The sequence below is a fragment of the Gavialis gangeticus genome, unplaced genomic scaffold, assembly GCF_001723915.1.
Source record: "Gavialis gangeticus isolate Ggan-Ray unplaced genomic scaffold, GavGan_comp1, whole genome shotgun sequence".
Classification (NCBI taxonomy): Eukaryota; Metazoa; Chordata; order Crocodylia; family Gavialidae; genus Gavialis; species Gavialis gangeticus.
In genome coordinates this window covers 88,725,364-88,738,109 of record NW_017729024.1, presented here as the reverse complement: position 1 = coordinate 88,738,109, position 12,746 = coordinate 88,725,364, and the positions used below count along the sequence as shown (strand labels likewise).

Below are 12,746 nucleotides of genomic sequence, written 5' to 3'. Positions count from 1 at the left end.
CCACCCTCTGGGTCCTACCGCAGAGCCAATTCCCCAGCCAGAGGATCGTGGTGAGGTCGAGGCCGCATATAGCCAGTTTGGCCAAGAGGTGATCATGGGATAACAGATCGGAGGCTTTTTTAAAGTCAAGATATACAACGTTGATCTCTTCCCCCTTGTCCAGGTGATAAGTCACCTGGTCATAAAAGGAAATGAGATTGGTCAAGCAAGACCTACCCGCAACAAACCCATGCTGGGTATCCCTCAAGATATTGCCTTTAGCTAGTCTGTTAAGGATGGCTTCTTTGATCATCTTTTCCAAGACCTTCCCCAGAATAGAGGTCAGGATGATGGGCCTGTAGTTTGCCGGATCTACTTTCTTCCCTTTCTTAAAGATAGGCACAATACTGGCCCTCTTCCAGTCTTTGGGCACTTCACCAGGGTGCCAAGAGCTCTCAAAAATCCATACCAGGGGCTGAACTATGCTTGCCAGCTCCCTGAGTACCCTTGGGTGTAACCCATCAGGGCCGGCTGACTTGAAGGAATCCAGCCTGTCAAGCTGTTCCTTCACAAAGTCAGCTTTGATGGAGGGCAAGGAATCTCCCTCACCTGGGCCTCCCTGACCCACAGTGCGCAGGGCCATCCCATGGGACTGGTGAGAAACTGATGCAAAGTACCCATTTAGCAAGTTCACTTTTTCCTGGGCGTCAGTTGTCAGTTGCTCCATCTGGTTGAGCAGGAATCCAATGTTGCCCTTGTTTTTCCTCCAGCTCCCCACATATCTAAAAAAGGACTTTTTATTGTCCTTGATATTTGTAGCTAGCTGGAGTTCCATCGCAGCCTTGGCTTTCCTGGTTTGCTTTCTGCAGGTCCAGACCAAAGCAGAGTATTCCTCCTTGGTGGTGGTTCCAGTCCTCCATCCTTTGTAGGTCTTCCTTTTAAGACGCAGGAGGTCCTCCAGTTCCCTGGAGAGCCAAGAGGGCTGCTGTGCCCTTTTGGTGGACTAGCTGATCTAAGACTAGCCTTTAATTTCTGTTGTCTATAATTTTATTCTGTCAAAACAAATGGTTATAAAAGAGATGTTCCTTTACATCTATAAAAATTTTTTATAGCACGTGTTACATACGGTCAATTATAACAAACCCATAAATTATGAAAATTCCTTTTTGCCACCTTGGTTAGAGACAGACATTGAAAAAGCCTGAGCCTGAACTAATTCAGTCTTTGCAGGTTAGTCTAATCTGGCTATACTAAACTGGTTTGTAACCAGACAGACATCCCAGAAATAGACGCACATGCCTACAGTGGCTCAGGCTAGAAGCCAGGGGATGCTAGAGCAGTCCTACCTTCCTTTTCACACTGCTAAGCTGAGGGGGGTATGGCCAGGCCCCGATAGCAGGCTCTGATTAGGGAGGGGTCTCCCACCCTCCTGAGCAGCCCAGCAGGGAATTGATAACAGTGTTTAGCATTCCATCAGAAAACAAAGCCTCTCTCCATTAGTTCAAACTCTTCTTAAACAGCTTTTCCAAGGAAGGAACTGGTCTCCCACAGCACGGACCACAGCCAGCATGTTGTATGCTAGAGGAAGCCAGGAAGATGCCTGCAGTCTCTGACGAAGCTGCAGCCATGGAGCAGAGGGGAGGGGCCAGCCCTGCTGTGGAGCAGAGAGCCCAACCCAGCCAAGAGAGCATGCCGGGATGCTGGGGGAGTCTGTCTCAACTTAAACCAGCAAGGGGTCTGGGAAAGACACTGCATAAGCCTGTTTGACCCAAATCAGTTCAGGCTGATACTACATTCAACCAGGTTTATCTCAAACTGGTTTCCACCATTTTCAAACTGGTTTATGCAAGATGAACATCTGTTCTGTTACAGGTGTAAACCAGTTTCTGATCACTTAAACTGGTTTATGTGTAATGTCTGTCCCTAGCCCTTATGGTCACAGAGGACTTAACATTATGAAACTTATACAGGTCTGCTCTGGGATGGTACTAAATTTGGGGTACACAAAACAGTTTTGTGAGAAGGGCTGGTAGGTCTTTGAGGATTCAGATCTAGTGCTCATTCAAGTCCAATTCACAAACTGGGCCACCATAAAAGAAAAGAGCTGTTATAAAAGCAACTGTAGAGTGGCTCCACTGCTATTTCATAGCCTGAAGCAGAAAATCCCCTCAGTCCCTGCACCAATCTTGCAAACTTGGCCTAAACACAGGGTCAAAGATTTGCCTAATGTAGCAGTTCTCAAACTTTATAGGCTCCCAGCACCCTTTTATACCATTCAAAAATGAATTTATTTATTACACTGCACAGGGACTGGGCAGTGGGCAAAGACAAACTTGCACTTACCTATTCATGTAGGGACTAGGCAGTAAGAGGAGAGGTAGGGAGAGGGGAGGGATACCTGCAAAGGATCTCATGACCCCAATTGGAATTCACTGGCTAATGGAATAAAAGGGATTTTTTATTAAAAAAAATATTGCCCCAAAATTGTGGTCCTTCTTACAGAATTTAAGTTCACCACACCACAGAATCAACAGGGTTCTGGCTTTATTATTACTCTCAGGTGTCAAACACTGAAAACGATGTGGTTCCCAAACATGTATGAAAGAGTATCTTACATGTATCTTTTGAGATCTCCAGTCAGAGCTGGTTTATAGCTATCAAAGAAATCTTTCTAAATTCAGTATTTGTACTAAAAAACCTGCGCTGCCTTTGAAGACAGTTCAGCTTTAACATTCTATGCTTGAAAAAAGCAAACCTAAAGCCACATCTGAGCTGTAAATCCAATTCAATTCCCAGGGAAAAGATATATTCCTGAAATGCTGCTTTCTTATGGTCTTATGGAACATTTGATGAGCTGTACCTCATCAATTTTAGTTAAAAAGTATTGTGCTCTTAAAACTGTTACTGTTATTAAACCTGCATGATCAGTGAAAAAACAGGGCTATTTGCCCTTGAAAAGAATGATTTGAGTATTTGCACGCAAATGATAGTCAAAAGAGGGGAAAAAAAGAAAGAACACTGAAAACCAACTACAAAGACCTGGAAGCCCCCATGTGGTGAGTTGTGTACATTGCTTTAGGTAATATTTAATACACTGAAAAATTAATCTTCCTAATCTACTCTTGGTTCAACCCCTTACTACTATAAAGATTAGAAGGAATGGCATGGCTATAGCCTGCTTTACAAAACAGCAATGTTGTAACATAGCCAGGGTATAGAGAGGACCAGAGGTTTGTGTGTGGAAAAAGTTTGACATAAGTAAGGCCTTGCTTAAAAAGCGTAGTAGGAAAAAGATAGGTTATTTTCATTATAACTCACAGTCATGAGATCAGTTATAAGTGGTAAACAAGTGGCTCAATCAGCTGTGCACAGAGTAGATAGACTGGTTAAGAGAGGGAATGTTTGGAAGGCACTAGAGAGACTATATCAAGGCATCTTGGTAAGACCAGGAGTTGGAAGAAGATGGACTTATCTGTGTGTGCTGTCTCATCATCACTTGCTTCAGGGAGCATCATCAGATGTGTTAGAAAACAATGAAACAAGCCTTTCCCATGATTGTTGTTTTTCTTATACTTTCCAATTTGATTCTGTCCTATGTATCTTCAAGTTTCTAACAGAAGCTTGCACCCATGTTACTTGTCAGCATTGGCCATCCTCTGTGGGATGCTGCAGATGCAAAACATGCCTGCAAGGCTCTAAAGCCAAACTCAATAAAGCCCAAGATTCTCAAGTACAATCCATTATGGCTGTATGGTTAAAAATGACTAACAAAATTAGACAAGGTTTTTAAAAAATGAGTGCAAAGTATTTAGCTAGTCCTCAAGCACTCACGCTGCCATGAGTATCTACTTATTTAATATCATATTACTTTTAAACCACAAATCTGTGCCAAAGTATAAACCAAATTCTAGCTTTTACTTTTGGAAGCCGAAACATATTCCAGTTATTTGGATCAACAGCTGTTGCAAAATACCCTCTATACAAGAATACTCAGGTGTATAACATTCACTGGGCTTTACAATATCTGATATGACACAAATACCTGTTATACTCATTTTATAGAGAGGAATACTGAGGCACCAAGTTCACCGATGATCACAAATCTAAAGAGTAGAATAACCAAGAGCAGAATCCAAGAACCCTACCTCAGCCTTCCCTGTTCTCAGCCATAAACCTTTAGATCAATGGTCAGTTTAAAAGCTTGTGATTTAATAACTTTCTTTGTAAAATTATCAAAACTTACTTGAAAATTTCATCAACTATTCTGAAGATAGCAGGATAACATGATGCTTTTGGCTATGAAAAAAGAAAAAGGAGTAAATTAGACACTATTTAAGAGATGCAAAAATCTCACATTCATTATACAAGTGTGCAACATTGCCAATGAATACTACTGTGCTTTACTTAGTGCAGATCTTAGACAATACCCTAGAAATTTCTCACACCTCTCTCAGGATAATATCCCTTAAAAACTACTGTAGCAATTGAAGAACTGAGACTACCAGTAATAAAGACTAGACTGTTTATACATGCACAAAGCTGGGATCTGCAACTAAGTACGGCAACTGTCACTACAAATACTAAGAGTGACAGATGAATGAAAATGGATTACTACTCATAAAAGTCCTACTGGCTAGAGACATGAGAAAATAAGTAGCTTTTTCCTTTTTATAGACAACCCATCTTGGATAAACTTACATTTTCTGGCTATGTCAACAAAATTCAATATAAAAAAAACTAATTTTTCTTCTTTTATTTCCCTTGGCTCTGAAAATACAGCATACATTTTCATGCTATCATACCCTTTCATGGATCTCAGGTAACCTAAAAATGTTTATTTACATCTTAGAAACCAAAAGTATATTTTTAAACTAGTAATGTTTTTACTCTTCTCTGCAGTGTGACGTAATGTCACCAACAAGATTACCATATTTTAAAGCAATTATTATATGAACTAGTGAATCTACTATTATATGTCTGAATTTTGTGCATTTGCTCTTATACAGAATGCATAACAGTAATCATAAAATAACAACTAGCATAAACCTTTATTTGTATCTTTGTAGGCAAAAGAGATGCCTATGTTTTAAGACAACGTGAAGATTTAATGAGTGAGCACATCTTGAACAATTCTGTTGAAAAAATGTATCTAATAAAATTCAGTTTTATAGTCTTCAGCATTCAGCTGTTGTAATGGCTATTATTTAAAGTGCCTGATGCTTCAATCCAGAGATATATTCTGTGCATATAGTTCAAGCTGCAGTGGAAGTGTGGAGTTACCTTAAAGAGCAACTTTAATGAGGCAGGCAGCCATTGGAATAAATGATCAAGGAAAGCTTTGAAAAGATGAAGTCCATGTTTCTCACAGTTGTTTTTACCATATTGGAAAAATTAGGTGGCACCTCATTTTCATGATTTATCATTCATATTTTTTTTGGTCATATGGCTGTAGTTAAGTTGTCATATTGAATGTATGCCATCTAGTGTTCAAGAGCATTCACAGCTGGCTGCCTAGATGTGTGAGAAACAGCATACAGCCTGCTTGAAGTCTCTAAACTTCAAGTGCTTGGAAAAAACCAAATGGATGAATTTGGGGGACAAGAAAAATACTGTTATTTTAAGGTACTTGGACACTGTACACTACAAAATATAAAACAACCTTTTAGTTCTTCACGTTAGCTATTCAAATGCATCTTTTTCCTTCTTTTCAGTACATATATCTTTTCAAAACAACATCACTTCTATACTTATATACAAGCCCCATTTTAGAACAGGGGTGCAGGTTGTAGCTGTGTTGGTCTAAGGACATAGGCAGACAAGGTTCTTCGGGTAAATCCAATATCTTGTGTTAGACCAACTCAAATAGTTGGAAAAATTCTTCTTTGCAAGCTTTCAGGTACAAATATGTGATGAAGGGTATTTGTACACAAAAGTTTGCAAAGAAGAATTTTTGCATCCCTTTGAGTTGATCTAATAAAAGTTATTGAATTTACCCAAAGAACCTTGTCTGCCATGTTACAACAGACACTGAAAGAATTCATGCAGTTACCATCACTTCAACATACTTTCACGGACTAATCCATATGCAAAACAGTGGTGTACCGTGGGTCTCCAGTGCCTGAGGGTCAATGTCCGCATTTGCATCTCCCAGCCCCCTGGGATGATCCAAGCAGAGTGTGGGTCCGGAGGCAAATCAGCCTGGGCAGGGCCACACCTCCCACCCCACGGCACATCTGCAGGAGAATTAGCAGTGCGGCACACCAGCTAGAATGGCAAAAGAAGCACACAACCTGCCAGGCGGGTGGGTGGACCACACACAAAACGCGGGAGGCACCCTGGCCTTTCCAGCCGGTGCTCCCCCCCGACCCCCCCAGGCCTGTGCCCAGGGGCCATGGCCCCCTCTCCCCCTGTCAGTATGCCACTGATGCAAAATTAGTTAAATACATGTTTTAGCAAATGAAGTGATGTAACTTAATATAAAAGGTTGGCGTTCTTTGTTGCTAAGATGACTGTGCATTATGAAAGTAGATACATTAAGGGTTTCTTCAGGGACATGAACTGGATGGACTAGTAAAACAAATAGGCACCTGCTAGATGGCCTTTATTGTAGAATTTCGCCAGTTTGCTGCAAAGCATACACTGCCTTGACAAGAGACATTGCTAGCCCTTTAGTGAGACAATTGGTAGTTCACTGAACAGCAACTTTTGTGACATGGAAATATCCCACAATAATTTTAACAGATGGCCAACTGGAATGCTGTTGTTTGTTGCAAGATACTTGCACATAACATGTGACAAATATAATATCTGCCAGGGGTCTATGCAAGCAATCCAGTGTTGTATCAATAGCTACCACAAAACTAGGGGCACTAGAGGTTGTTTTACAAAGAAAGAAATTCTAACAGGAATCAGTGAAATTGCAGTCGCTATAAGAACCTATATTTGTGATACCATCTGCTCATACTCAATAGAAATTAAGCGTTATCATTGGGTTCAGTGAGAACAGGGTCAAGCTGCACTGTGCTGTCAAACAATATGATAGGGCTTTGGTCAACAAACTATATTCAGGGGCTTCCCTGGAATTTCTCAGCATGCTACAGGTGTCGAATCTTTCTTATACTACCTGACTGCAGCAGAACAGTGGCAATTCAGACACTTTTGCAGACTCATGTTTGTACAAGGAGAGATGGGATTTTCAGAATACCATAAATTATCACCTTAACTTTTCAAAAGTTTTCAGAGAATGGTGCCTATGTCTTTGTGAAATTAAACCAGAACACCCCAACATCTGATCCTGCAAAACTAGCAGCACAGCTTTGGGGCCTTTGCACCATTGTTTTAAAAATCTGCCTAGATTGTGGGAAACTGGAACTGCACATGTGACTTAATGATTACAGATTCAGATACACTGAATATCAGTATATACACTGTTGAGGACAATGATTATATCCACTGAAATTTACTCAGTAGGGGCAAACTGCAGGGAAATCCAGTTGAAAACAAAATGGTCTTCTTTTCCAAACTTCTCTCTCACCTTGTCCACCTTTCTCTGTTTCCTATTTCACTGGAAAGTCTGGGTTTGAAAGGTGAGTCTGGATCCAGCCAAAACATAAACATGTGGATCTATCAAATTAAGAAGGATGTAAGGGCATTGGAATGAGGATAATGCCCCAAGCCTCTGTGTACCTATATGGTAAAGTGTCACTGTGTCACCTGAACAGGAGTTGAGGCATTACAACATTAACTTTAACTGGATAGAATAACAGACCAATTCAAGGACAAAATGTAGGAAGTTGGGGATGTCAAAAGAACTGTATGATCAAAGAGTAACTTACAGAGCTAAGAAGCACAAAAGTTTTCAAAGGTCTTTATCTAAAATTAAACACGCAAGTCTTCTTGTACTATAGCTTTCAAATATGAAACATAATGCATAGAAATAGACTAATATTAACCTTGGGACTTGCCTATGTGCATAGGGACACTACAATGCAGGGAAAACATGCGATATTTCTTTAAATCGAGGCAGTGAAACACAAGCATTTTAACTTACAAATTAAAATTTGAGTTTTAGTAAACTTCATAGCCATTAGATAGATATGCAGACACACATTATAACCTTTCTGGAAAATGCAAGATCTCCAAATTTCTGATGGGCTAAAGAATATTTGTGTAGCTCATTTCATTTTGTGCAATGCATATAACATTTATCTTTTGTTTTTATTACATCTTAGTAACTGAAGGATATCCACTACTAATTCCAGCTTTTCCCAAAGGATGGAAATGTAATTAGCTGCACACCATATAAAATACAAGTTACTAGACCATCACACTCTAATTACAGTTGGAATCCAAATATAACAGTATTAGATATCAAGTTTCTTTCATAATAAAGCACAGCAGTTTTCTACTATCTGGGTCCCGTAGATCTCAAAGACATTTACCTATAGTTATGTCACTGTTCTAAGATATTTCATTTTGATAAATGAGTCAGATGATGTAATTATGAAAGCTTTTTCAAGTTACCTTTTTTATCGCTCAGTCACATTACCAGTATTTTCTGGTTGCTTTTTTTGTACCACCCTATTTTTATTGCAAGTAGGAATAACAATCTAAACAAATCAGTAATTTTTGGCCCATCATTTTATATTGAAATTACCCTGAACTATAGAGGTCATATCCTGAACACAGCATAATCAAACAAATTAAACAAAACACCATAGATTCCTAAGTAAATATTCTAAATATATTTTAACAGAATACATTCTTCACTGAAGTGCCCACCTACTTATTATAGTCTAAATATCCCTGTAAAACTGCATGTAATAAAGGAATTAATGGACTTGCTGACCACTACTTTGACCACATCATTTCCGTTTCTGGATCCCAGCCCTTCCTTATATCCTGCTTAACTGCACTAAACTCAAGTTCCTGGTTTTCACCTAGTCAACTATGTAAAAGTCTTCTTTAGAAACTGACCCTGAACGTCTACTTGATAGGAGTTGTATACTACAGTCATAAGCCACACAACTTCTAGCATAAAAAGGCCCCCTCTACATGTGCACGTAAAGGCCCAATGGGATCTAATGCATGATTCACACAACTGTGCCTCCAGCCATGCCACATGTGGGACTGCGCATTAGATCCCCTCACACCTTACTGCTGGTGTAAGGGGAGTCTCCTTGCATCAGCAAGATGCAAGTTCCTGTGGCTGGATGCCCCATGCACCCCGGTTGAGGGGCTTTCAGCCAAGGGGTGCCCCACAGTCTCCCCACCCCCCGGACTGAGGATCCCTTCTGCATTAGTCTCCCTGCCCCGAGGGAGCGTGAAACTCCCAAGGCGGGAAAACTCCCAGGCCAGAGGTTTGGCTCAGGGGCAATCCCCCCACCCCAGAGGCCACAAGGTAATTCCCCTATCCCAGGGCCATGGGAAACCCCTGGGGCCAGAGGATCACTGTGATCCTTTGGCCACAGAGATTTCCTGCACCCCTCATATGGGGAGTCTGCTTCTGCAGCAATCATGCAGCCCCAGGGCTTTCTTGCACCCAAGAACCCTAGGGATCACAGCAGCCACGATCCCCGGGGTTGGGGAGGGGGGAGAGAGGGAGAGGTTTGAAACCTCTGGACCCTGGGGATCATGGCAGGCATGATCCCTCGGGCTCAGGGGTTTTACACTAGGCATGATGCACCACTGTGGGATACCCTGCTACACGTGCAAATTAAAGCTTGATAGCAACCAGCTACAAAGGTAGTACACATTTTCAAGGTCTAACTTTATAGCTGGTTGGAGCTTTTTATTGTGGGACAGCTACTTTGAACATGTAGCTGGTCTCCAGGTAAATGCACAATTACCCAGTTAATTGCACAATACCTGTAACATGCAGGGAACCTAATAAGTGGTACAAATCAGTAATTTGAATATTCTAGGACCTCAAGAGTATAAAGGGACTATCACTTAATTCACAACTCCCTCTTGCAAGCTGTTGGGTATTGATGCATCACCTCTTCCACACAAAGGAAGATCATCTGCCTCCTTGTGCCTTTACCCATGTCAGATCTTACTCAGACAATACTGGCTCTAAACTAATTTTTTAATACAATTAGTCCTGCCTCTTCCTCCGAGAGTCATCTTAAAAAGCAAATTATTTGAGACAAGGGAAAACATACACAACATAAGATTCTCAGGGAGATGAGCATTAATAAAATATACCTATTAAATTAATAAATAAGAATAACCTAAAGAGCAATATAGAGATTTGACTTATTTTCTACACTGAACTGAGCTTTTTTGTAAACCATGTGAAGTGATTAAATACCAAGCTGTTTAGAAATGTGGACCAATGGATGAAAATATTGAACTATAAGGATAATGGGAGAGACAACCCCTGCACAAACCAAAAAAAGAGGAGAGAAAGTCTCTACAGGGATAGGATTTTTTATATCTTAGGTTGTGGAATATTCAGATACTTAAATACAGACCTAAGTAGTACCAATGCTAGCACTTATGTGGCTTGTGAACATGATACAAAATTCTTAAAATGATAACCTGAAGAGGTAATTCATGAAGAATTTTAATATAAAAATATTGAAGACATCCATATGATATATCTATACATCCTGAATTGTCTGCTTACTTAAAGGGGTTGTTTTGCTTTTTAAAGACTACTGTTTTTTTAAATGTTATTCTTTATGGCCAATAACTGGCTACTGAAACACTGTAAATTTTTAAGTGAAATGGAGATGGAAAGCTTATTTACTGATAAATCCTAAAGCTAAAATTTATTAAAACCCAACAAATGTTTTAAAATTAAGAACTTCTTACTTGAAAAAGACATTAAATAAGTAAATAACCACAAAATCCAATAATCCTCAAGACGACAGTTGAGTGGCGTAAGCATATGAAATACCTGATCTCCATTCAAATCAGACATAAAAAGGGACTTTTTTTCCTAATTCCCAAAGGGAGAAGTGGGTGCTTAGTATCTCTGTCAATCGGGCCCCAATTCGGTTTGCCTTCTCTTGGTCCTCTAAATGAAACCTTGAAGCCAAGAGAGACAGATGCGATCTGTTCTGTAAGAAAACATACTGTGAAACTTTATGAGTAAGATTCGCCTCTGGTTCATCTCTGTTTCTCTTCCCACTACTGCCAACAAGCTCTACACTAATTGATTTCTCAATGCTCACAGAGAGGATTTTAGTAGTGCTTATATTTGAGAATCATCTGGAGATCCTTCAGTACAAATGGTGAAGTTTAATGTACTAATTGTAATACGTACCAGCAATGAATCTTTTATGATACGCATCACCTCTTCCAGTGAAGTTATTTGATTAGAAATTAATCTTTCTAACAAATCCAATGTAGCTTTTTCAAGACTGGGTAGATGGCGAAGCCACAGGCTGAAGACAGCTGATTCTGAGAGGGCAATCTTCTTTCTAAATCAGAGGGAAAATATTGTTTTGTACAAACATAAGGAATACATAAATAAATAAATATTTAAAAGAATGGCATATAACATTCAAGACATGCATACTTTAACAATGTTTTAGGGGAAAGTGCCTCCCATTTCTTATGTTCTTTTTACAAATGGGAAAACTGAGATAGAGAAATTAAGTGGTTTCCTCAAAGATCATATAGGAAATAAGTCATAGAGCAGATATTAGAATCACAGTGTTCTACTTAAGCAACCATACTTCTTAAATGTGAGCACAGTTTTAAAAGAAATATATAACAAGAACTCCCTATTAAATACTCTGAGCCTTTATTGGGAAGGGGCAGCATATAAATCTAATAAAGAAATAAATAATCTATAGGGCTAATGAGCAACATGTCTTGAAGACCAACAAATCCAGACTCTGATCAGGTCATAGAAAAAGGACATGGAGTATTCATATTCTGGAGCTCAGTTATTCTCAAGGGTAACATTCCATCTTAAATCGTCTCCATTTTAAACCCGAGGCTTGCTTCCTTTAGATAGGCTTGCTCAGAAAGCTTCAATAACTACAACAAGCAGAAGGGTCCTAAATAATTTTATTGCTGGCTATAATTCAAAGCATTACCCGGTCTCTGCAGAGATGAGAAAACAAAGTAGACCAGCTCTTGAGCCCACCAACATTGACGGAAACCCTTTCATGTTTTAAGAGATAACTATCTCTTTTCACCTAAAGTGGCTTTCCATTATAATTCAGCTAAAATAGGATATTACATAATTAGGAATAAGATACTAAAGCAGGAACAGGTTATGGTGGGACACCACCACAATGTGGGTGTACTAGGCACAAGATCAGAAGTATAGTACAGCAACCACATAAGAGGAAAAGATATCTTACCACAAAAATATACATACCGGAATATTTTTACAGCTATTATAAAATGAATATTAGATTGGTTTCAGATTAAAAGGTTTCTAAAAAGGTGTTGTAGTATTACATCCAATTATGCAGAATTAAACAAAGCTAAGTTAGGATTAAAAGAGCCTTAATTACAAGCATAATTACTGGAAAAGCAAAAAAGTGGAAAAAGGCTTAACATTTGTTTTACTTTGTTTTCTAATGTGTTTTATGACACATTAATTTAAACATCATTTGAACATTAAATGTTTAGGTATCTGATAGTGATTGAAAACCTGTACATGTTTTATTGAAACTCTTCCCTGTATGCCTGTTTTACATAAAACTGTGCATCTCCAGAAATGGGGAAAAAACATCAAAAATTACCCTTTTAACTCGTGAAGCAATGTATATTTTAAAAAAAGTTGCATAAATAGCACTAAT

General features: G+C 39.3%; 1 protein-coding gene across 2 annotated transcripts in view; it reads right to left on the bottom strand.

Annotated features, from left to right (window-relative positions):
• FANCC (Fanconi anemia complementation group C) overlaps positions 1 to 12,746 on the bottom strand; it is a 203,345-nt gene that overhangs the window by 61,868 nt on the left and 128,731 nt on the right. For both annotated transcript variants that reach the window (XM_019517352.1, XM_019517350.1), the window contains exons 9-10: positions 11,252 to 11,408; positions 4,223 to 4,275 (exon numbers count right to left, since the gene is read on the bottom strand). In XM_019517352.1, the coding sequence (XP_019372897.1) occupies positions 4,223 to 4,275; positions 11,252 to 11,408 (210 nt within the window). The remainder of the gene's footprint in view (positions 1 to 4,222; positions 4,276 to 11,251; positions 11,409 to 12,746) is intronic.